Genomic DNA, 26,791 nt, shown 5'->3' with positions numbered 1-26,791 from the left:
ATATATATATATATATACATACATACATACATATATACACGATTATTAAATAATATATACTTTTAAGATATATATTCTATAAGGTTTCAAATTGTCACAATTCAATAAAAATTAATTTTCACCTTCAGAGTATACATTTATTTAGTTATTCCAAAACCAGATGTATTGAATTCACACTCATAATGTTTCATTCATATGTTTTATGAAGTACATCTTACACATGTTTTGTTGAATAGTGGAAGCCCTCCAAACAACACATCATAGGCAAATGTATGTTCCTCAAAATACAGTTGGAATGTTTGGAGGTGTGTTTTTCCTTGGAAGGAAATGGATTTGGTAAGAAAAAAATGTTTATAAAAAGAAACAGCAACAAATGTTGCTAAAAGGAAATAGAAAGAAAACCATAACGAGAAATTTACTGAACATTACGTCAACAGTTGATGTTCCAGGACGAAATTCTTATTAGCTGTCTTTTATAGCTTTTTGTTGAGGTTATTGACAACTTCTTGGTGTATTACAGATTCAAACAACTTACAGGAGACAGATCGATCTGTACTGAGATGAAAAAGACTAATTACCATTATTTTTAAATAATAGCATAACTGACGAAATTTTCTAATAAGATAGAAATCATATCTCCTTTAAGAAATGCTTAAAAATCTTTGTAAGGATAGGAGTCAACTTCGACATCAAATTTTGAGGATAATGACTGAAATGATGTCAGGATCAGTTGTCTTGCTAGTATTCAGGTTCTGAATAAGATTGGCCACATCCATGATATAAAAGCGAAACTTACAAGAACATTGGATATCCTTGTTTTGTTCTCTTTCCTCTTTTTTCGTTTCTTTTGTAAAAATAAAATGTTTGTCACCATATCATCGGTTTTCTTGCCTATTTTTAAGTTAGTAAAAAGGTTTTTATTATCATGTGAAATTAAAAGTGGAGAGATTGTGGAAGTTATTATTATTATTCAAGCAATTTTTAGTAGCCTAAAATAGATACAAATAAAAAAACGTACATTTTGTTGATTCTCTCTCTCTCTCTCTAACCATTTTATAACATGCTAAAACCGGAAAGTAAAAAGTAGATCATTGATTTTTCACTCCAACTATTCATAGTTGAATAAAAAAAAATGATCTTTATGCTTTAATTTCAGCATTCTTCATTTAACGGCAATAAAAAAATGATGTTGCCCTCACCCCCACCCGTCCAAAAAAGGAAGGTGTTAATCAACTTTAAACTTTATCGAAAGGTTATAGGTGACATCAGAGTTTCAAATTCTAAAAGCATTTTATATTGCAATGCTGAACGTATGCTTAACAATAGTCATAATGCTGTTGTTTGTTTTTTGTTTTTTTTGTTTTTTGTATTTTATCTCTGAATGTTTTTAATTCATGTTAAAATGCCGACAAGTAAGTATCTAGTGCTTCCTTTAAGTTAAATAATTAGCTACAAATAATTTTAAAACCACCTCCAAGTCATATGCATTAATGTTAGAAAATGTGAACGGTTGTTACTGTAATGCACACTGATAGTGTTTAGAAGCAATAAAATGAAAATTATGCATCATATTGTTGTATCTTACACCTACAGTTAATAGAATAATTACACTCGAACACAAACTTACGAAATGAACTATATATTTTCATTCTCACATTCATATATATATTTATAGTCCTTTCCCAATTAGGTCGATTATTCTCGTGAGAGGTACTATCACTCCACAACATCTCCTTCTTTGAAAACTTTTGTTTCTTGGGATTAGTTCAAAGTTAAATCAATGTACCTATTTACAATGCCTCCCCACGGGACAGAGTTAGACACCAGGGTCGTTTTTTAACGTGGAGAAAAGGTACAAAAATAAAAATTGTATCAGTTGTGAAGGATTGCTCTTCCACCGAAAGAGAACAAGAAATGGAAGTGCAGCATCTGAAGAACAGATACTACACTTTGATCTTGGCCAAAAGGCCAATTCTTTATATAGATTTTAATTAAAAAGTTATTCCAATCAACAGTACAGTGAAAAAGTTTACTAAAACCAGCAATTAAGCTACAAAAAATTTCTGTGTTTCATTCTCGTGAGAATTTGTAAGGTTATTGCAACAAATCAATGTTACTTTGTCTTCATATTTTTATATATTCCCGTGATATTAGGTTTGCTAGTCAACCAATCAGATTCTTTGTTTTTCACACATACATTTTTCATAATCTATAGGCGTGCTTTTAGCAGGCAGAGTTTCACTTGATCTTTAATTCTGTCGCTACAAAATAAATTCCTAACCAAAACCATCGTTTATCAGATCTTTTTTGCCAAAGAAAACCCGAATTAGGTAGAAATTACCTCCTTAGATTTCAAAAGAAGACATTATGACCACAGAAGTACATTCATAAACAAAAAACGCCAAATATAAATAGCATTAGCGAACCACTCCTGGGAGCTCAAGGCAAATGGACGACCTCTGATAGTCGAATAGAAAATAGCGCAGCAAGCCTGCACATGTAGAAACTTAGACGTCCCATGTACATCATGTTTGAAAGAGAAATTAGATACCCTAAATGTTAAAGAACTCCAAAATTTATTAAACTGCAGAAGTGAAATACCAAACATATGTATATACAAAATAAATGTTACCTTAGGATAAGAACGCATAAAAATTAATAAATAAATAATAACAATAATAATAACAAAAACAATAACAACAACAATAATAATAAATAGACAAATAAATAAACTACTATAAAATAAAATGTAATGAAAAACCCAGATTAAAACTAAATTACTTTCCAACACAAAAACAAAAAAACATCCCTGCCAAAGCTAAATAAAAAAAGAGGTGAATTAGAGGTCAAGTGAACCTCTGTCTGGTTAATGCATGCTCATTAGTTACGATGAACGGGTGTGTGAAAAACAAAGCATCTGGCTGACCGACTAGCAAACTCAATATCACGAGAATATATAAAAACACAAAGTAACATTGATTCCATGCAAAACCTGACAAATGCTCATAAGGATGAAACATGGAAAATTCTATGTAGCTTAATTTCTATATATATTTTCAAAACTTACTAGCGAGCTCCACTTACATATTGAGCACTGTTGAAGTAAATACTGACAATAAATGCATAAAATTATATGTAAATACATAAAATAATGTGTGTGTGTGCGTGTGCGTGTGCGTGTGTGTGTGTGTGTGTGATCATTGAGAATAACCTGGATCTTTCTTTTGGTTAGGAAGTATTTAATTATATAAAAAAATTTGCCTAGTAATAGCTTACGATTTATTTTTATTAGAAAGTCTTCATACCAAACCTTGTCAAAGATTTTTGATGATATACAGGCCTAACTTCACTTCCTTATCCAACGTGTGGCATATATATTGAGAGATAGCCGTTCTTTTGAACAACAAAGAGAATTCTTATTTTTATCAACTTATGGACATCTATCTTGTTCTTATTACTTTTTAATACAAGTAAAATTATTTCAAATAATAAACATTTGTAATATATATATATATATATATATATATATATATATATATATATATATATATATATATATATATATATATGGATTTTACCGTCACTGGATTATTTATCTTCCACCAGACTATCCATTCACGTGTAATCACCTTTTTCTTCACCATATTCCCTCTGCTTCACTTTTTTGTTATCAAGTAAGATCTTTGACTTACTTGTTGTTTCATCAAATACTTTTGCATGCAAAATCCGATCCTGCATTTTTCTAATTCCTACCCTCTGATGAGAAGGAAAGTATTTCTTCGAAACTCCGCGGATTAAGGACTATCCACTTATCAAGTGTTTCCCTTTCAGATTAAATATGTTTTTAACTCTTTTTCAAAGTGTTTTTAACATGTTTTATATATATATATATATATATATATATATATATATATATATATATATATATATATATATATATATATATATATATATATACTAGCATTTCAGCCTGGTGTTTCCCGGGTGTTTGGATGTGTATGTTGAGCAAAAAAAAAAAGTGGTAGTAGGAAGGCAGGCTCGAACCCGTACTGCAAAGGAGGAAAAGAACGGGGTAAAACCTAACGTTTATGCTGTTACAACCACCGCCAAACCGGAAGCGACATTTTTTAAAATTAAGGCTAGACAATCTAAAGGAGAGGATAACTTTCAAAAATATCAGCGAAAAAAGTGACACCCCCCCCTGTAGAAAAGTGCCTTGTTGAAGGGGAAGATATTAATGATTTTAGCCAATTTTTCGATATTTGTCGTATGAAAGGTCGAACTTTAAAACGATACTGATCTTGGTAAAATCCGTCACCTCTATTGAAAGTTTAAGGCAGACATGCAAACACACATACATACATGCATTTATATATTGGTAACTAAACATTTTCGACCCAAACTGATAAAAAAAAGTTTGCCTTATCTCTGAATACCATTTATGTAAAATTTCAAATATTTAGACCAGAAATTGTCTGAGTAATTTGGAAAAGAACGCAGAGGTCAATTTTTTTTAAATTTGACCCCTATTATGACCCCTTAAAATTTATTGTTTTGGGCTCAAATGTTATTAAGTTAGATCCATGTCCAAGGAACCTATATCTAAAATTTCAAGTACGTAGACCCAAAATTGTCGGAGGAGTTTGGTAAAGAAAGAAAAAAAGGAGTCTTCCCCACACACTCATACGATTGAAATTTTTCTGTTTTTGAAAATGTTTGGAACTTATGAACTCACTCCGTTCACTCTTTTTGCCCCTCGTTCCGCCACCAAATTTGAAACAATGCTAACGATTACATGTCTCGTTTACTGCTACGTGGCCAAGAAGTGGGTGTCCATTTTACGTTAAATTTATATACCCTATTCTAAATGTTAAATTAATTTTTTTTATTTTAATTCCTTATTTTAAAGGCTTTTGAAACGTATTAGCCAAAAAAGTAGATTTTGATTTCTTCTTAGTAGGTAAACTACGCTGGGTTATGATGTAAAAAACTACCAAATATTGTTTTATTGATCAAGTATGTTTTTGTTTTGGGTTTTGTTTTTTTTTACATTGAAAACGATTCTCACTTGCAATGAAAATACAATCGAAGTAATTGTTTTAAAAATTTAGAATGCTAAAAAACGTACATGGTTTTAGGAGGGAGTCTTTCCCCCGTATAATCAAATGCATTCGTGAATAATATTTGTTTAAAAAATCTCTTTATATTGTTTAAAATTAGTATAACAAATGTTTATATGGTTTAAAATTATAAAAAGTTCTATTTATATGGTTTCAAATTAAAAAAACAACTCGTGACTAAAGAAAATATGCATCCAAAAGGGGTTTGTTTTTTCTGTGGAAAATCACGTCATCCTCGATATTTATGTCCTGCACGAAACGCCGAATGTAAAAAATGCAAAAAAAATGGTCATTGGGCTAAAGTGTGTAAATCTTCTATTTCTAACACTCATACTGCTGTTCTTTATGACGACTCTGACTACCCCTCACCTTCTCTATCCTGACTAGGAACTAACTCCAAAGATGTCACATTCACTCAATGCCAAATTAACGGGCACTTCGTGAACGCTATGGTGGACTCCGGCAGTGTAAAAACATTCATTAATGAAAATACTGCTAAAAAACTTAAACTCTTCACAATACCTAAAAACAAAACTATAGCTCTGGCTGCTTCCGATCAACATGCTAAAATAACTGGCGAAGCTGTCGTGGATTTAATACTGAAAGATAAAACCCATTCTGGAATAACAATTGAAATAATTGAAAACCTTTTCATTGATTTAATAATCGGAAAAGATATTTTAAAAAAATATAAAAAAAAGTAACACTTAAATTCGACGGTCCTAGAGACAAACTTATAATTGGAGCTATAAACACGAATAATTTTTTTCCTACCATAAACGTTCCACCCCCTCCTCTCTTTTCTAATCTTTCTCCTCATACTACTCCTATTGCGACAAAATCCCGACGTTACACTTTTGCCGCCAACAAATTCATAAAAGAAGAGACTGCTAGAATGTTGAAAGAAGGCATAATTGAACCTTCGATATCTCCGTGGCGAGCGCAAGTTCTTGTAACTTCGAATGAGAATCATAAGAAAAGAATGGTAGTCGACTACAGTGATACCATTAATAGATTCACGGAACTAGACGCTTACCCAATGCCTAATATCAATAAGATGGTAGACGACATCGCTCAATATAACATCTTCTCTACTCTCGACCTAAAATCTGCTTATCACCAAATACCTATAAATCATGCTGATCGTAAATTCACTGCGTTTGAAGTAAGTGTCAAACTTTTTCAATTTACTCGTCTTCCTTTTGGCGTCACCAATGGAGTAAGTGCTTTCCAGATGAGCATAGACTATATTATAGAAAAAGAAAATCTAACCGATACCTTTGTGTATGTTGATAACGTAACTATATGTGGAAAAAATCAAGAAGAACACGATTACAATCTTCAAAAATTCTACAAAATTGCTAAACAATATAACATCACTTTAAATGAAAATAAAAGCATAATTTCTTCTAGTTCTATTACTCTACTCGGCTACACCATAGAAAATAATCAAATAGCTCCCGATTATCAAAGACTAAAACCATTACTCGAAATGCCACCTCCGCTGAATCTTAAATCTCAAAAAAGAATAGTTGGAATGTTTTCCTATTACTGCAAATTCATTAAAAAATTTTCTGATAAAATTTTATTACTAAATCAAAACAAAGAATTTCCACTACCTCCATCTGTATTAAAATCTTTTCAAACATTGAAAAATGATCTAAAAGACGCCACTTTAATAACGGTAGATCCAAATAAAGAATTTGAAGTAGAAACGGACGCTAGTAACTATTGCATTGCTGCAACACTAAATCAAGAAGGTCGTCCTATTGCATTTTTTTCAAGAACTCTCAATACTAACGAAATTAAGCACCATGCAGTAGCAAAAGAGGCAGCCGCTATTGTAGAAGCTCTCCGTAAGTGGCGACATTTTCTACTCGGCAGGCACTTTAAAGTCATCACAGATCAGAAGAGCATCAGCTTCATATTCGACAATAAAAGAAAATCAAAAATTAAGAATGACAAAATATGTCGTTGGCGTATAGAATTATCCCAATACAATTTCACTATAGTTTATCGACCTGGATCTGAAAATATTGCTGCTGACACATTCTCTCGCATCTCTGCTCTTACTTACAATCTACAAGATCTTCGTGATTTACATAAACAATTATGTCATTCTGGTGTTTCAAGACTAAGCCATTTTATAAGAACGAGGAACCTCCCTTTTACTTTGGATCAAATTAAGAATATTACTGACTCTTGCTCATCCTGTCAATTACTGAAACCCAAATTCGCCAATACCAATGGAGGGACTCTCATTCAAGCCATATTACCTTTTCAACGATTAAATCTTGATTTTAAAGGCCCTCTACCTACTTCTATACATGGCAACAAATATCTACTTACTCTAATTGATGAGTATTCCCGTTTTCCTTTCGCTTTTCCTTGCAGAGATATGACAAGCAAAACCATTATCCACTGTCTAAACAAACTCTTTTCAATTTTTGGTTTGCCTGACATGATACATACTGACCGTGCTTCTGATTTCTTAGCAAGAGAAATAAAGGATTTTTTACACAAAAAAGGAATTGCTACTTCTAAAACAAGTAGATATCATCCTGAAGGTAATGGACAGATTGAAAAACTCAACGGTACCTTATGGAAGGCCATTCAAACAACATTACATTCTAATCAAATGAAACTACCTTATTGGGAAGACATACTACCGGACGCACTTCATTCAATTAGATCATTACTTTGTACTGCCACTAATATGACTCCCCATGATAGACTATTTAAATATAGTCGTAAATCTGCTTCCGGAATTTCAATTCCTTCTTGGGTTAAACCAGGCCCAATATATATTAGAAGCCACACTAAAACAAGTAAACATGACCCTCCTGTAACGCCTGCCACCCTAATAAATGTCAACCCCCACTACGCTTATGTTCAACTACCTTCTGGTACTGAAACCACTGTCAACGTTCGAGACTTAGCTCCAAACTCATCAAATGAAGAAAACTCTAATAATAATCCTACTACTTCAGAGACTTTATTTGAACCTTCTACTAATGAAAACATTGGTCATGAGGAAGACAAAAATCAATCGTCTGATCTTGAAGAAAATCAGATTTCACTAAAAAATAATACTGAAAATCAGCATTCCTGCCAATCTGTGCGGAGGTCGTCCCGAGTTCGACAATTCCCTAGTAAATATAAGGATTTTGTGACTAAATACTGAAAAAACTGCAGTTTGGGTTCATATGTTATTTGTAAATAAAATGATTCTTATGTGATTGTAAAAAAAAAAAAAAAAAAAAAAAAAAAATTTGTCTATAATTAATTACCCCTTACTTGAATACTTTAGGACGGGGAAAATGTTATGATTTAATTTGTTGTTAAGAGTTATCCCCCTTGGGATTGACATTCATAATAAAAGCGCCCTCTGTTTCATTTTCCCGCTCGATCCTTTCAAGAGCGTACGTGTATTTTACAGTTAATAAAACCTTTCTAAAAGGCAATTCTTTACTTACTGATACTATTCACTTCAGTATGTATTGTTTAAAATAAATAAAAAAGTGTTTATTATTGTTTTTAAAAGTTATGTTCATATTATTTATTTTTGAAAAAGACGTTTTGCTTATTTAAAACTGTTAACTTCTGAAATACAGATATTATTGGTTACATAGTTTACATAGTAACATAACGGTGATTAAGGAAAATTAGGTTCCTTTTATGTGATATAGGGATCGAAAATATTTTGCCACTCATTTTCCAACTTTGCTCGATTCTTTTTATTTGCAACGCAAACCAATTTTTAAAAAATATTTTCGGTTTTATTTATTTATTTATTTATATTGTTAGGAGCGTAGAAAAATAAAATGTATAAATCTATTGAAAAATAAATAAAATAAGAAATAATACGATCCCGTAAATTGTCGATTAAAAAAAACTATTATGGCCTTGTTTTTATTTATTTATGCAGAATTTTTGAAATCAGAAGTCGTAAACCGGAACTCATAAACCGGAGCAGATGAACGGTTTTAACGCCCAAGCAAGACGATTTAAGTTTCATATTATAATAGATATGTATATAGGGTGTTCTTTTAGAGGCGGCAAACTACTAATTGGCACCTTTATTTTCTTTAATTGCAAATTTGATAACTATCAGTTATTTTGAGTTGATCTTGATTTGGTAATTCATCATGTTATTTCATCAGGATGGAGTCACATGTCCATACAGCACACAATATGATCAATTTACTGAGAGAAACATTTGATGAACAAATAATTTCATGAAATGAACCTGTCAACTGGCCACCTAGTTCATGCGATTTAACTGTATTAGATTATTTTCTTTGGGGATACGTAAAGTTCTATGTCTACACTGATAAACCAGACACAATAGATCACTTGAAAGACAACATTCGATGGTTATTGCCAAAATACAGCTTAATTTAATGCGTAGAATTATGAAAGTAGGACCCTTAGATTATGCCATATATACATGAGTTGTGGAGACCATATGCCCGAAATTATATTTAAATTTTAAATGCCAAAAAGTAAGCTTTGGAATAAACCGCATATTTATATAATAAAAACATTTTTAGTGATTTTTTTTTCAAAGTACACCGCCTCTAACCCTAACCCTACTTATCTATCTATCTATCTATCTATCTCTCTCTCTCTCTCTCTCTCTCTATATATATATATATATATATATATATATATATATATATATATATATATATATATATATATATATATATATATATATATAAACATTCTGTCTGCTTTGAATATCAATATATAGAATCGAGCCTACTGCCTTTGTTTGAAACCTAGCTTATGGTTTCAAGCTAACCCTATTTAATGAACAAATACTCGTCTATTACCCAAAGAACTATCATAAATCGGTCAAAAGAAGTTGATTTTGTAAGCTGTACATTCGGGGAGGGTGATAATAATTAGTGCAAATATCATTCTATCAGATCAAAGGCCTTTGTCAAATATTTAGTAATCAGTTCGCTGATATGAAATTGAAGTGGTTTGAGTAGGTGTTTCATTACGCAAGTAGAACAGTTGATTTAATTGATAATATTCAATCCATGTATAAAGTATTATCGTTGCTTGGACAAATTAATGTCAACATTTAACTTTCAGCTTTTATCATTTAAAACAACTATTAAGACAAAAAACAAATAAATAAACTGATGCTGATGCTGCTGGTGGTGGTGGAAAGACAAAGGAGAGAAAGCATTAACTAGACTTCCATTTGATGAGTGCGAAGAGAACTCGAACATTGGGGAGGCTTATTGACACCCAAATTCCAGTGGACCAATGGTTACTGCAAGCAAGAAATCAATGGTAAACAAATATTACAGTAATGCAAATTCATTTGCAAAGTTTATCGAAAGAGATGGAGAGTACTGGAAATCTGAGGAAACTTCTTATCACTCAGACTCCAGGGAACACCACAGGTTGTTGACAGAAAATCTTTAATGACTGTCTGTAAAAACTCCGTATGAGTACAAATAATAATAATAATCGCATAATATAGTCTATGCATTTTATAAAATCAAAAATCATTTATTTGCATAACACACATGAACAAAAAGATTTAGAAAGGCACTCAAACCTGTTTTGATTCATAATTGCATTTACTTCTTTAATAATGAAACTAACGCCATTATTATAATCTTCAATTAATGAATGTAGATTCTTTGCTTTATTATTTATATCATACTTATTGCTTTCTTATTTACATCTTACTTAAAACAAACATTAAAGGGTAGGAGCATTTCAAAAGTTAATTTTGTTATTTATTTTTTAAGATATTCTAATGAACAGTGCTTATTTTTTTACATACAATTTCAATCATCATAATATCAATTTTACTCTATGGGTAAAACTGGGAGTGGGATAAAATAAAAAAGGGAAATATTTAACAAAAATGTCATTATGTGTGAATATGGTATAACAAAGACTCAAGTAGTTTAAGTAATAAAAAAAGATAAATCCCTTTGGTGATGTGAAATAACACCTGGTGAAGAAATAGTGACAATATAAACCGGTTATTTGCGATTTTGTGCTAAAGAAAGCTCATGAGGTAAAAAAAAAATTATCTAGGGAGAAAGGTGTGGAATTTGAATGCAAAACATTTGGGTATAGAGACCAAGTGATGGGACATTGAGTTACTAGATCCACTTCAGAAACAATGGAAGTAAAATGAAAAATGTAGGTGGATACACTGTTGAAGGTGTTGTGTGTGGACAAAGTGAGTTGCAAGACTAATATGGTTGTGGAATAAGGAAATTCAGAAGTGTATCAAAGAAATATGAAAACTATAGTGTGATTGGCGTGAATAAGAGTATGCATCCGACGCCAAGAAAAGTAATACATATAAAAACAAGATGAAAGCTGAGCGAGCTAAATTTACAGATATACAGGGTGGGCTCACTTAAAAGTAACCCAATCTCTCTAATCTTTCTCTTAACGACCGACTGACACCACAAGACATAATGCAATTCTTTTCCAACAAGATGGCGCTACATGCCACACATCTCATAGATCACCGACACGAGTTTATGACATGCACTTTTCATCAGGTGATTTTTATCTTTAGGGAACTTTAAAACAAAAAGTTTATCCAAATAATCCTCACACTCTAGACCAACTAAAGGAGAACATTACCAAAGCTATCAGGAGAATCACCAGAGAAGATCTACAGGCAGTATCTGCAAACGTTAAACATGTCCAGAAATGCATAGATGTCAACGGGGAGCACTTCCAGCATCTTTTATAACACTACAGGTAATTCAAACAATGCTACTCTCTACTACATTTTCTGTGCTATTTTTAAGTGGGCCAACCTATATTACAAAGGAATAATTAAAAGAATGAAGTATTCAGATTAGCTAAGCAAATGGCAAAAACAATTATGAATATTGTTGAAAAGGAGTAAATTGAAAATGACAATGGACTGCTAGCAACAAATGAGCAAAATGCTATTGAGAGATTGATGAGTTTTCATGAAACTAAGAAAATTTAGCAGTTACAGAAGCAGTATCTATCAGGTTGATGCAAAAATAATGTGTTTTTTTGACATGAAGTTGAACGTCTAAAAACGACATTATTTTTGCACTAACCTAATAGTTCAACTATAAGAATTGAGAAATAACTTGTACCGTGTGGAACGATAAAATTGTCGCCCTAGAAAAGACAACATGATTCCATTTCTGCTTGATGAAAACCGTTTTTTTTTTTTGTTTCAGACCATCTACTAGTTGGCCAATTGTGTACAAATCCCAAAAGCGATAAAAGCCTTCTATCATGTCTGAAAGTGACACAATGTTCAATGAGCAAGATGTGCTGTTGTACAACTCATGCTTTCTACCGATCCACGTTATGATAACAGAATCATTGCCAGCATCCTCAAAATGCGTCGCTGGATTGTCATGAATAATAGGGACATGCCCAGGGTAATGAAAACAAAGTTTCAGGCTATGGTTATGGTCTTTGGTGTGGCTCAAGTATGGGCCACATCTTCGAAGTTTGCTTGAAAATCAATACCAAAGTGTACCTGGATGTGCTGAAGAGTGTGGTAATCCCCTGGTGCAATCAGATAGTCGCTGGCAGATCCTGGGCGTGGTAGTGGGACTCAGCGCCAGCCCACAAATTCAAAGAGACACAGGCTTGGCATCAGAAGGAATGTTACGACTTTGTACCCTTCTCTCACTGCCCCCCTCCTCCTCCCTAGAACTGAACCTGCTGGGCTAATTTTGTTTGGTTGTACATAGAGAATATTACCAACATGCTCTCACAACACTAAAGCTAGCCACCCGCTGAGTATTTGCCGAGCTCTCACAGGTTCTTGTGGAAAGGGCATGCTTCCAGTTCCAGACCTTTATTGAGGTGGTGATAGAGGCTGAAGACGGCTATATTGAATAGATATCAGCTCTACTATATAATCAAGTTACCTAAATTGATGTTTTCAATAAAAGTTTTAAAATAAAGCTGTACAAGAAGTTGTAAGATGAAGAAGAATAAGAACCTTTATTCATTGTTGCAGGAACGTTGAAGACAATGGATTAAACAGGGACAGAGATGATTTGACAAATCAGATCATAAAAGAGGAGGTTGTTCTGAAAGAATAGAATCTTAGTAAATTGTGAACTGTTACAAAGGTAAAAGAATATTTTTAGAAAGAGGCAATCACAGAAGCATAAAAATGATGGATCAAGCCTTGAAAATTATTAGCCAATTATTGAGCAGCAAATAAAAAGTCAGATAAGCATAGATGTAATGCAGTTTGATTTTATCCTTGGCAAAGTACCACTGATGCTACATTTATCCTGAGATAAATGCAAGAGAAGTATATTGGTATGAAGGAGCACTTGTATTTTGGTTTTATGGATTTTGTTGCAATATTTTTTATTCATAATGAGGTATCCTCCCTGAAAGTTGGGTGATTCTATTTATATGTTATATATTCTATATATTCTATATATATTCTATATATATTATTTATAAACACTGCCGATAGACACTGACGAATCAAATCAATTCACATTCTGTTATCAATTAATAAAAAAAACAGAATTGTTCCATAAAAATTGAATCTTTTAACATTCCAGCACATAATTTTTTTGTGTCAACACAAGGAATTTTTGCTCTTTACTTGGAAAATTTTAAAGTACAGAACAGCGACCCACTGGAAATTCTTCATATCCAGGACGTGTATAGAAAAGCTACTCATCAGAAACTCTTCTGAAATTAATCATAGCTTCCGATTCAAGAGGTAAATGTCTGAAAGTGAATGTTATTGAGACAAAAGAGATGATCAATTGTTGTAGTGATAGAAAGTGTTCAAAAAGAGAAAATTTCTTAGCTCAGTTTGTGGAAAAGGAGTTATGTCCAACTTAATTTCTGTGGTACTTGTAGTTACTGGGTACACAAGAAATGAAGTTGAATTACAAGTAAGTTGAGAAAGGATAACCAATTTGTGTTCAAGAAATGTAAGACAATAGAGACAGTTTAGAACTCAGATCTGGAAAAGACTATATTTGGATGGCGTACCTATTGAGAGTGTTCACAAGTTTTATCTTGATTATATCATTGAAGAACAGGAAGGAGTAGGTGCTAGTGTGATTGCAAAAATTATGAGTAGATGATGGAGTAAATGGAGGGAACTTCTGCCATTACTAGCTAACATAGAATTACCACTGTTAGCCAAAGGAAGAGTCTATCAACCATGTTTATGAAGTGTGATGATGACACCTGGCTAGTGAAGGTTATGGACATGCGTTGCATGGAGAGAAATGATATGAGAATGGTATAAGAGATGTGTAATGTGATTCTTAAATTTAATGACCACAAAGGAAGAGTAAATCTGTACCGTATAGGGAGATGTGTACAGAAAAGGAGATTATATTGACATGATTATAGTGGCAGAATGAGTTAGTACACATATAACAGTTAAAGTAGTAGCTGTTAGAAAAAGAAAATATGGGGAGAAGTGATAAGGATGGACTTGAGAGAAAGAGAGATAATAAAGACCTGTCCAGAAATATATTTGTTTGGAAGTCAATTTCTAAAAGCCGTCCAACATATGTCAGCATATAAAATAGACATTAACAAATATGTAGAAATTAAAATGATTGCCAATTAAATAAAACACTCATAAACCTCCATATGAACAAATTGTTCATTGTTTTACAGTCATATAACTAAAACAAGTAATGTTTTTGTTTCAAAGTGCTAGAGCATTGGCATTATATAATTCTTAAATGAAAGAGTTAAAATGACATGATATAATAAACTATATAGATGCAATCACCCAAAACATTATATTCCATGGCAATATCAGTCACAATCAGTCTGCCTTCGAAACATGCATCAAGAATGTCTATCACTAACAAATAGATACATCCACTAAAGAAACTGTTGTATGTTGAGAAGACATGATAATTGTTAGTCAGTATCTGCTCATCATCCTCACAAATGTAGTGTATCTTCTCCACTGCAGCCAAATTTACTCCAAAATGGAAAAGTACTCTCAGCAACATATACATAATCAACAGTGCTTCTCTTATTCAAATAAAAAGGACATTGCCCTACCTTAGTAGTGTCACACATGTTCCTGACAATATCTAGAACTGAGAATGATGACATTATGTTCTAGGCTCACAGAAAACAGCTCTGTCATAAAAGAGCTACTATGTAAGATTATGCAGATATCATAGAAAAGTTGGCTTTAGAAGCTTATAGAAAGATAAAAATGAGCCAAAATTTAGACTTTCTCTACAAAATTACCCTCAATTCTTTTAAAGGATGATTGCTCTAATTCGATTGTTTTCATTCTCGGTATGAGCCACTTTCCATATACCATCATTAAAACCTCATTTCGTATGGAAGTTGTGATGACGAGAATGGTTTTAGGCTGTCTATGACGCTTCAAAGTGTTTAAGTATTAATATAAGTACAGGGTGGAACGATAAACTTGTCACCATAGAAAAGACAACATAATTTCTTTTCTGTTTGATGAACACTGGTTTTCTTTTTTTGTTGCAGACCATCTATTAGTTGGCTAATTGTATACAAATCCCTAGAGCGATAGGAGGCTTCTATCATATCTAAAAGTGACACAATGTTCAATGAGCGAGATTAGAGATGGCTGCTGTATAATTCATGTTCTCTACCGATCAAAGTTATGACAACAGGATCATTGCCAGCACACTCAAAATGTAAATCTTGGTCGTTCAATGCTTGAGGACGCAGCTCAATGAAGTTTCTGGCCACGGTTATGGCCTTTGCTATGATTTCAAGTGAGGGCCACATCATGCCACTTCACATATTCAAAGTCCGCTTAAAAGTCAACACCAAAGTGTACCTGGATGTGCTTAAGAGTGTGGTGATCCAGGTGGCCGCTGGCAGATCCTGGGTGTGGCAGTAGGACTTGGCGCCGGCAACATCCAAAGAGACCCAGGCTTCGCTTCAGGAGTGCTATGACTTTGCACCCTTCTCTCACTGGCCCCCTCCTCCTCCCCAGACCTAAACCTGCTGGGCAACTTTGTTTGGTCATACATAGAAAATTTTACAAACATAACCTTCCACAACACTAAAGCCAGCCTGATCATTGCCATTGCTCAAAGGCAGCATGCATACGGCAGATTTAACCGACATAAGTCCAGTTCAAACAGACATAAGTATATAGAAGCCATAAGTAACGTTAAGAAAGAAATAGCGACAGCTAAGAGAGAATTTACTGAAACCACTAAAAAACGCATCGAAGCACAAAAATTAGGAACTTGTGACTTCTGGAAAATCTACAACAGTGTAGTAAATAATGGGCAATCAACAATTCCTCCACCAACCAAAAATCACAAGGTTGTTTGCTCAGCAACCGATAAGGCTAATATGCTTGCCAGCCGGTTTGCCTCAAACTCCACACTGGACCCTTCCAACCACTCCCTGCCTGACTTTCCTTTGTGGACAGACGCCATGCTAGACGATCTAAAAATCATCCCTGCTCAGGTACATGCTATCATAAAAAACTTTGACACTTCAAAAGCATGTGGACCTGATCCCATCCCAGCTGTGCTATTAAAAAAGTGCTCAGCTGAAGTAGCTCCAGTTCTCTCCAAACTCTACAACAAATGCCTTAATGAATCGTGCTTTCCGGGCTGTTGGAAAACTGCTTCTGTGGTACCAGTATTCAAGAATTCTGCCGAAAGAACTGACCCATCAAATTATCGTCCCATTAGCCTCCTCCCGCTTTTCGCCAAAATATTTGAGACCATAATTAACCATGCTCTAGTCCAGCACCTTACAGATGCTAAACTTCTGACTGACAAACAATATGGATTTAGACAAGCCTGTTCCACAGCAGACATCCTCACTGTAATCTCTGAACATATATACCATTCACTGGACAAAGCAGGAGAGGGCAGAGCGGTAACTCAAGATATATCTATGGCTTTTGATAGGGTATGGCATGAGGGTCTCCTCAGGAAAATTAAATCATACGGTATCACTGGTAGAATACTTAACATAATTAAATCCTTCTTAGATAAGAGAAAAATCCAGGTTGTCCTCGACGGTCGTACATCTAAACAATATGATATAAATGCGGGAGTGCCTCAGGGGTCTATCCTTGGACCTCTATTGTTCCTACTATTTATTAATGACCTCCCCAACAAAACTGCCTCTGAGATGGGTATATATGCTGATGACACCACACTCTATAACAGGCATGACAGGAAAACAAATGAACACATAACTAAAGAAATGGCAAAAACACTAGAGGATGACCTCCAATCTGTAGTGGAATGGGGACAAAAATGGATGGTCACATTCAATGCTGCCAAGACTAAACTGGTTTCATTCAATAATTACAAGAAACCTTCTCTGCCACCAATAGCAATGGCCAGTGACTCCCTGTCTGAGAGTACATCTTTCAAACTGCTTGGCCTAACGTTCGCAGGAAACATGAGTTGGAACAATTATATTGAAAACATTGCCAGGGCAGCTGCGAAGAAGGTAGGCTCTCTCTACCATGCTAGAAAACTACTAACACCCGAAAGTATCCTGTACCTCTATAAGGCCACCATTCGCCCATGTATGGAGTATTGCTGTCACATTTGGGCTGGTGCATCTGCTGCTAGTCTCTCGCTCCTAGACAAGGTTCAAAAGAGAGTCGCCAATTTGATAGGCCCTAAACTGGTATCTAAGCTTCAGCCTCTGTCCCATCGACGAAACGTTGCATCCCTCTGCCTGTTCTACAAGTATTTTAATGGTGAATGCTCTGACGAACTGCAGTCACTTGTACCCCCACGACATAGACACCCTCAACAAACCTGTCAGGCAGCTAAATCCCACCCTCACACAGTAGAGATCCCTAAATGTAGAAGATCTTTCTACTCCAGTAGTTTCTTCCCCAGAACCGCTAGACTCTGGAATTTCATTCCAGGTCCCTGTTTCCCCAACTGTACTGACATGCAGAAGTTCAAGTGTAACGTGAACCGACATCTTGCTGTCCAAATCCCAACATAGTACCCCAGTAGTTGCTGCCCCTGATAATAGCCCCCTACACCACAGTGGCAATGTGCCTTGTTTGGGGTGAAAATGTAATAAAAAAAAAATAAAAAATAAAAATCCGCTGAGTATTTGCCGAGCTCCAGTTGACACTTGTGGAAACTGGCATGCTCCCCCTTCCGGATCCCTATTGAGGTGGTAACTGAAGCAGAAGGCGGCTATATTGAATAGATGTCAGCTCTATTACATAATCAAGTTACCTAAATTGATGTTTTCCATAAGTTTTAAAATAAAGCTGTAGTGTTGTTTTCTTTAGGGCAACAAATTTATCATTCCACCCTGTAAAAGGTAACAACACTAAACAATAGCTAGTATTAAAGTGACAATGAGGTTCATTGTAAAATTAAAGAAAATGTATAACATTTCAAATTGTTTTGTCTTTGTTTTTTATGAAAATCGCTCTAGACAAAGCATGAAGCTACTTGATGTAAGGAGCAAAAAAAAACACTTCGAGGTTAACAATTAGCCAATGATAAGTGTGTGTTAGATGGATAGATTCCGACCCCAGGAAACAGCAAATCTTCTCCCTTTGTTAAAAACATCACTCATGGAATGTGAGGACTAAAGGACAAAATAAGGGAAGCAAGAATTACGAGTAGGAAACCAAACTGAATGCTGTAAGTGAATGATATCTAATAATGATGCCTAACATAAAGTCGATAAACAAAGGAGATAAATTTTCATCGCAACTAATGAAAAAAGTTAACGATGTCAGCATTTCAATATTTATTCGTATCAGTATCAGTATTATTTCCTACAAAAACACACAAACATTTGTTAATACAAAACTTGTTCGATATGATAAAATGTTATTAAATATTTAATTTGAATTTATTAAATGTTACTTGAATGTTGAATAATGTGTTTTAATTGATATCGTTGTGTTCAGAAAGAACACAATTCGTGTTATATTAGAAGAAATTTTCAGACCAAATGTATATGATCAAATCGAAAACATCAACGAAATAAAAACGTAGTTTTACTTCGATCATTAGTAATCAAGGTTATCTTATCTAAAAAGGAATTGTTTCTATATCAGTCAATTGATCTTTTTCAATAGATGTTGCAATGCCTGTTATTTGAACTATTATTATTATTATTATTATTATTATTATTATTATTATTATTATTATTATTATTATTATTAGTGATGATGGTAGCATTCGATGGATCAGGGGGTTGCAGTGAAAGTGATGTCAGTAAACTTGTTGTGCTTGGGAATGTTATCTTTTCAAAATTGGTCATTCATAATTGGGACAGTCTGGACTTTTGAACCGCCATTGTATGAGGAAGTATAAAAGCCAACAATCCACCCTGGATCGTCAGTCTACGACTCCTGGTGCTGAGAAAAACATCAGTAAGAACAGTGACCAAAATGGATTCCACTAAGCTTTTGCTGATCGCTTTTCTTGTGACCACAAGTCAAGCAGGTAAATTTTTTATTCATTTTTATTCTCTTGCTGCAATAAGGACATTTATAAAAGGTCACAAACACTAATATTATGTAAATTCATCATATTGATTTAGAATAATTTTGTTAATGAAAGTAGTCCTTTAGTCCACCATGTTAATCGGAAAGCAGTTAGGTTTTGTCAACATAAGTCTTTGGATTTTCTTCAGATTGTTTCATTAGATTTTCATGAGTATTACTTGAATGTAGAAATTGACTGAGCCAAACTTTTTACAGGAATTATTACTTCTATAACAGGTCTAACATGCCCCCAAAATTGTCACAATGAAAGTTTGGGCTAATATCGAAAACTTCCATTGTTCTGAAAGTTCCGGTTAATAGTTATTTGCTTAAAACAAGTATGAGTGATCTAAAAAAATAGGAGGGTGAAAAATTTTCATTAAATTGGTAAAAGTTGAACTTTTTCATAAATATCTAAGCATACACTTCATTAATTTTTCTTCAACAAAAGTTGTAATTAACAGATGTTTACATGATTCATGTTCTGACAATCGCAATAAACTTCTTATCTGTCCTCTTCCCATTTACATGTGGCAGAAAATCTTCCTTAAAATAGTAAAAACACTTTAGAATATCTATTAAGATTTGGATTCAAAATTATGTACATTAATTATTCTGGTTTCATAACTACCACTCAACCCACATGTTCCGAAAATGCAATTTTTTGCAATTATCTAAAAATCTTTACATTAAATTTTGCACAATGTCAAACGAAAGTTTTGGACTTTGTATACATTATTCAAGAAGTGGCAATCGCGGGAGGAGGGGGACACACATGCTTTGCATGTTAATTTTTTAGTATTAACTGAGGAAAATGATTTGATGCTTTTCAGATATGTTATAAAAAGAGAGAGTAGTTCAAAGTGAAGATAATTCATCTTTTCATATGAAGAACTTAGTTTAACTCAAGAGTTTTATATGGATGAATCTAAAGTTTCTGCTTTATTCAATGAACACAAACTGATAACAAATTGTCCTCACTAGAAATGTATATATTCTTTCTTTGGCGGCAGCATAGATATAGAATTCAAATAGGTACTAAAATATATGATGGATGAGGAAATACATTTGTATTCAACTTCATCTTGAGGAGCTGCTGCATCTCGTGTTCGTGCTATTAAAAATTCATATAAATAGACTGCCATCTATTTCAAATTTCCACAAAGTATTAAATGTCTAAAACGTTGAAGGCAATTAAAATTAGGAGAAATAAATTAATCTGAAGCAAACTATATTTTGAACTCAATCAACAGACACAATAGATATTTATTTAGTCATTTGATTTCTAAAATATATGTAACATAAATAATTGACTTTAAATATAAAAGGTAAACTTTAATAAATGTGTATTACTCTGATATGTATGTGTATACATATTAGTAAACTTTGATAAAATGTGCATTATTCTATACGAAGGAACTACAGATTAGATTTTTATGCAATATACTATATGTTTACATTTGTTGAAAAATTGGATAATATTACACTGAAATATGAAGATATTGTAGTTCGGGATTTTAAATATTTATCTATTTCAGAGCCATTTGAACCGAGATCGGAAATAAACCCAGTTTCATTTTTTTTTTTTTTGCATTTGTCTGAGATGCGTATGGACACATATGTACCAGATTGTTGGTGATAAATTCAAAAGTTTTTTTTTTGTTTTTTTTTTTAAGACATACTTACAAGGTGTGGCTCATTAAAAGGGCTAGGAAAACAGCATATTCTTTTCATTGTTTTGACTCTCGAGTGTGTATCCGTTGATATCTTATATGCTTTTATATAGAGTGATGTGGTTATCGATTGATTAACTGTGCCTTACTGTGTCAGATATATACTCGAGAGTCAAAACAATGAAAAAAATATTCTGTTGTCTACTCATTAATTATCCGAAAGTGCTTCCAAAGAAACATTTGATCTTATTTAATCATATGAATATAATAAGCAGCTCACCATTATTATAATTCAAAATCTTGTGCATAAATACCTTTCACATTAAACAACTGACTTGATTTAAAAACATCAATTCGGTTAAACAAAAGCGTTTACTATGTTTTTTTTTATGCACGTCTTCAAAATAATACAATGTGTTCATAAAATTTGTGATAATCATTCAAACTTATAATGTGATAATGTGTTAAGATTCACCGCAACAATTGTTGCGCAGTCGAAAATATTGTTTTCATTGGTTTAGGATAATAAATACTTGTCACTCTGGCTAAAAATTAAGTTATGGTTCTTGGGTTTGTATTACTGTACACATAGATTCGAAAAAGTTGTCAAAAAAACAAATATATAACAAATAAATGTTATCAAAGGCAAGATAAGTTACTTTTCTACCAAACTGGATATATTTTTTGTGTTTTTATTCAGTGTAACATGTTTATTCAGCTCGAAAACCATACAGTGTTTACCGATGTAATGGAACATTCAAGATGGCGTCTTATTCTCTCTTTAACACGGTAAGTGTGGGAAAAGATGTTATAAATAAAAAACCGGATAAAATACTGTTAAAAACTCGCTCAATATATGTTACCGTGACATAGGCTGACATATATTCGGCGGGTTTTTAATAGTATTTTGTATAGTTTTTTATTTATAACACCTTTTTCCATACTTACGGTGTTAAAGAGGGTGTGAGACGCCATCTTGAATTTTCGAATACATCGGTAAACACTGTATGTTTTTCGAGCTGAATAAATATGTTACATTGAATAAAAACACAAAAAATATATCCAGTTTGGTAGAAAAGTAATTTATCTTGCCTTTGATATCATTTATTTGTTATATATTTGTTTTTTGACAACTTTTTCGAATCTATGTGTACAGTAATACAACCCCATCACATATATTGGAATGTGTTACACAAAAAAATAAACAACCTAAGATTGTTATTGCTCCTAAAAGATTTGATGAATATATTCTGCCAACATGCATTATCATACTCATAAGGGAAGTATTTCTGTTCAATGTAATCGAACGAAAATACTGTTTTTCTTTTGTTTAAAAACGAAAAAGAACCAGGGTTTGGTTCTTTTTCGCTTTTAAACAAAAGAAAAACAGTATTTTCGTTCGATTACATTGAACAGAAATACTTCCCTTATGAGTATGATAATGCATGTTGGCAGAATATATTCATCAAATCTTTTAGGAGCAATAACAATCTTAGGTTGTTTATTTTTTTTGTGTAACACATTCCAATATATGTGATTATTAGCAAACTTGGCTAAGTGTTCATCACGGAATGAAACCACTCAGAATGTAAGGGAGACAATTTAAACAAAAAGTAATTAGTGCATTATTCCCCCTTTATGTTGCAGGTCCAGTCTACAAACTACAAGCAGCAGAAGAAAAAAGATGTGCACTGACTTGTTCTGGTAAGTAGCCTATTTATCATCATCATCATCATCATCATCATCATCATCATCATCAGTAGTATGTATGTATGTATGTATGTATGTATGTATGTATGTATGTATGTATGTATGTATGTATGTATTTGGTTGTTGTTACCACATTTTTGCATGTTGCTGCTGAGTAAATTTTTACTCGTTTCCTATTGTGACAATGTTAGGCATGAAATCAGTTTAGCGTCCGACTCCCCAGAACAGGCATTTTAGATAAGAATGCATTAGGCGACTGACAATAAACCAATCTCCCCTTCCAGAGGGGCGAAGTAATGCCTGGAAGGATGGCTGTCTAGAACGAACCCAAACTATACCTCATTCAAACACAAACCCTAATGTCAAAATGTGCCCCGGATTTTGCTGATGAGAATTATATTTTAATAAAACTTAAAATATGGAAACAGTGTGTGTGTGTGTGTGTGTGTGTGTGTGTGTGTGTGTGTGTGTGTGTGTGTGTGTGTGTGTGTGTGTGTGTGTTAAAGTTTGAGTCTAAATCTACAATATGGTTAGACAATATATTATTTTAATTATATCTTAGATGAAATTTAATTTTTTTTTTTCTTAAATAACGATATTTGGTGGGTCTCAACATCAAACCTAAATAAGTTCCTCTAGTAATATAAGAACATTTAAGTTTGTCTAGAAATATGAAAACTTGAGCGATTAAATGATATTTTTCGTCATCATAATAATAGAAAGAATATGAAACACAAAGAAAATTACTGTAGTATCAATAATCAGAGAAGTAATAAAAACATTTCTGAAAAAAAAAATGGAAAAAAGAGTAGAGAAATTGGAATTGAGGATTGAGAATTGAAACTCAACCTGCAGACTTAACGGTACAGAATATAAACGATTCTTGATTTAACTAAAGAATCGTTTGTATTTGGTATCTTTAACAATGATTGTCCGGGGAAAGAATGTGCTCCATATGGAGAAGGCCTATCTCTTTGCAGGTTTTCTTTCTTCTAGACTAAAGATTGAGCAGATTTTAACAGCATGGATTATGGGCTCAACATGCCATATTCACCTTGTGTTGCAGCCATTGCATCATTTCAAATAGTATCCTTGGGGGGAAAAGTATGAATTTATATATTATCCCTCTACTCATTGTGAAATATTATATATTATGGTTTATTGAATCATTTCTTTTGAGAAGATGACCAAAATGGTTTCACTTTTATCTCTGTTGTAGAAAGCAATAAATTCAACTATGAACCTGGAAATGTTTATGAATTTACATACAATGCCGAAACAAAAACTAAAATGAATGGCGCATCCGAAGATTCAGCTTTCATGGTGATCGATGCAAATTTCGAGATTGAACCCATTACAAAATGTGACTTTGTAATGAGAGTAAGTTGACATAAATATGCTTTTGACATTTTCATATTTACTTCAACAAAGTTTTTTTTATTATTCAATTTGATAGCATACACTCATCAATTATTATTATTATTATTATTATTATTATTATTATTATTATTATTATAATATTCTAAAAGTGATAATTATTATTATATGTTATTATTATTATTATTATTATTATTATTATTATTATTATTAATAATATAAAAGTGATAAAATACTATTTGGAATAAATAATTAACATAAATCGCGTATGTCATTATAGAATTTGTATAGAAGGTATACAAATGATGGCAACAAGGAGTATTTTATTACATAATAATTCGTTCTAAGTAGCATAAAAACAAATAACAACCCATTTACTGAAAGTCTTTTAGTAAGAAAGGCACATGAATTGTATTTACATATTTATAATTAAAAGGTTTTGAAATAGTAAACATAAATTGACAGATGCAGTTTTAAGATAATAAAGTTATTTGAATTTCCATTTACTGTATTTTTAATATGTTGAGCAACGATTATCAATATTAGAACCACTTTTTATCAGTAAACCTACATAATAGATGTTTACATTTCTTAAAGAAATTTAGGAAACTTTAAATAAATACAAAAATATTACTTTTTTTTGTAGATTCTTTTTATAATTATTTTTTTTTATTAAAACTTTATACAGATTTCTAAAAAATAATAACAAAATCTAAAAATAAGTAAATATTTTTAGGCATTCGTGCATAACAAACTAATAAATGTATTATATATCTAGCTATATCTACGCTTTCTTAAGATTTGAGCAAACTCAAACATTTATTTGTTTATAGATAAATCACCTAAATATGACTAGCAGAAAGTTGGGTCAAATTTTTGTTGACAACAGGAACAACTTTACCATATCATAAGGGGATCAGTTCTACTATCTTAAAGTGATGTTTATAATTGATATTTCTCGGTGAAGATCCTAAACTCAGGTTTAAAATATCACAAGCCTTTTTCAGAGAATATATTATCAAGATGAAGAAATATTTTATATTAACACAATTTAATTACATTTCTAGAGAAAGAAGTGCTTGGTAGGGATAAAAATGCTAGATAATGTAAAACAGTTTTTTTTTCAGATATTGATCAAAAGTGGCCGTTACATTATCACTGTTATTGAAATCACTTAAACTCCTGTTACTGAAATCACTTAAACTCATACAGATCAACTATCAATGTCACACACTGTTTTTCTGTGAAAGAATAAGTTTGAAGAGGACAGAAAACTAAGATCAGTTATTACAAATTGATGTGCAATCAAAATAATGAAGAGATTATATTCCTACCAAGTAAATTAAAGAAATTTACACATATTATCTAGCATCAAAATTTGTGATAAACTAAAAAAGAAAAAGAGAAGCTAAAACGGGTCATTATATTCTTCAGATAGGTGATGCTACTCTTCGAGATTCTGGAGATGCTTTGCAATCACAGACTTTCAAGGAAGCCATGATGAAGAAACCGTTAAAGTTTTCATTCCAAGATGGCCGAATTGATCACATCTGTGCAATGGATGGCGAATCAACCTGGACTCTGAATATCAAAAGAGGTATCCTCTCTGCTTTCCAAAACTCCATGGATAACTTTGACCACAGTCAGAATTTGACAGAGGTTAGTTTCATTCATTCTTGTGTTCTTTTCTCTAAAATAGCAACTTTTATTAAAGATAAATATGATTGTTTACAGTCAAAGTTTAACTAAAATCTAAACTATAATACTTTCTTTACAGACTGATGTCGTTGGAACCTGTATATCTGAATACAAGATAACAGAAAAAGATGCTAAGACAAAATTCGTCGAGAAGTCAAAAAATCTGCTCAGTTGTAGCGACCGTGAAGGTTACCGAATGGCCATCCAATCCATCGGATACAACGTGCCTTCAGTAAGTATTTACCTTTTTGATATTTCACTAAATTCCAATTAATTCGACCAATTATCAAATCAATAATAAATATGATTTGTTGTCTGTTCTCTTTTCCAGTTTGTCAAATCTCTTCCATTGATGAAGAGTGAATACAAATGTACACAGACACTCGATCTCGACTCTAACATCCTTCAAAGCACAACATGTTTAGAGGAACACGTGTTCAGACCATTCTCTTCTGGAAAGAACGGTGCCATGACAACCAGTGAACAGACTTTGACCTTCGTCAATAGGAAAAGGGCTGGGCGTCCGTCTAATGGTCAGTGTTTATTCATCCTTTATGAGATTTAGAATAACTAACACATTTAATGATCAATATCACTTTTTATAGATTTAATTCAACAGCAAATTCGTTAATATTATTTCATAGCAGACAAATCTAAAAGACTACGGAATAAATGATATAATAACTGAGAGATCAAACAGTAAC

The 26,791-nt window shown here is 32.7% G+C and overlaps 2 protein-coding genes across 2 annotated transcripts in view; one reads left to right on the top strand and one right to left on the bottom strand.

Moving 5' to 3' along the window:
- LOC145301289 (uncharacterized) overlaps window positions 1-26,791 on the bottom strand; it is a 539,758-nt gene that overhangs the window by 471,795 nt on the left and 41,172 nt on the right. The gene's annotated exons all lie outside the window — the stretch shown is intronic.
- The window catches only part of LOC145301241 (uncharacterized), a 30,800-nt gene continuing 23,507 nt past the window's right edge, over window positions 19,499-26,791 (top strand). The window contains exons 1-6 of the mRNA XM_080144560.1: window positions 19,499-19,588; window positions 22,950-23,006; window positions 24,232-24,392; window positions 25,824-26,048; window positions 26,167-26,319; window positions 26,419-26,620. Of these exons, the coding sequence (XP_080000686.1) occupies window positions 19,534-19,588; window positions 22,950-23,006; window positions 24,232-24,392; window positions 25,824-26,048; window positions 26,167-26,319; window positions 26,419-26,620 (853 nt within the window). The 5' untranslated portion in view covers window positions 19,499-19,533. The remainder of the gene's footprint in view (window positions 19,589-22,949; window positions 23,007-24,231; window positions 24,393-25,823; window positions 26,049-26,166; window positions 26,320-26,418; window positions 26,621-26,791) is intronic.

Source organism: Euprymna scolopes, chromosome 2 (genome assembly GCF_053919585.1).
Source record: "Euprymna scolopes isolate OS-2025 chromosome 2, ASM5391958v1, whole genome shotgun sequence".
Taxonomy (NCBI): domain Eukaryota; kingdom Metazoa; phylum Mollusca; class Cephalopoda; order Sepiida; family Sepiolidae; genus Euprymna; species Euprymna scolopes.
This window is presented reverse-complemented; position numbering and strand designations above follow the sequence as displayed.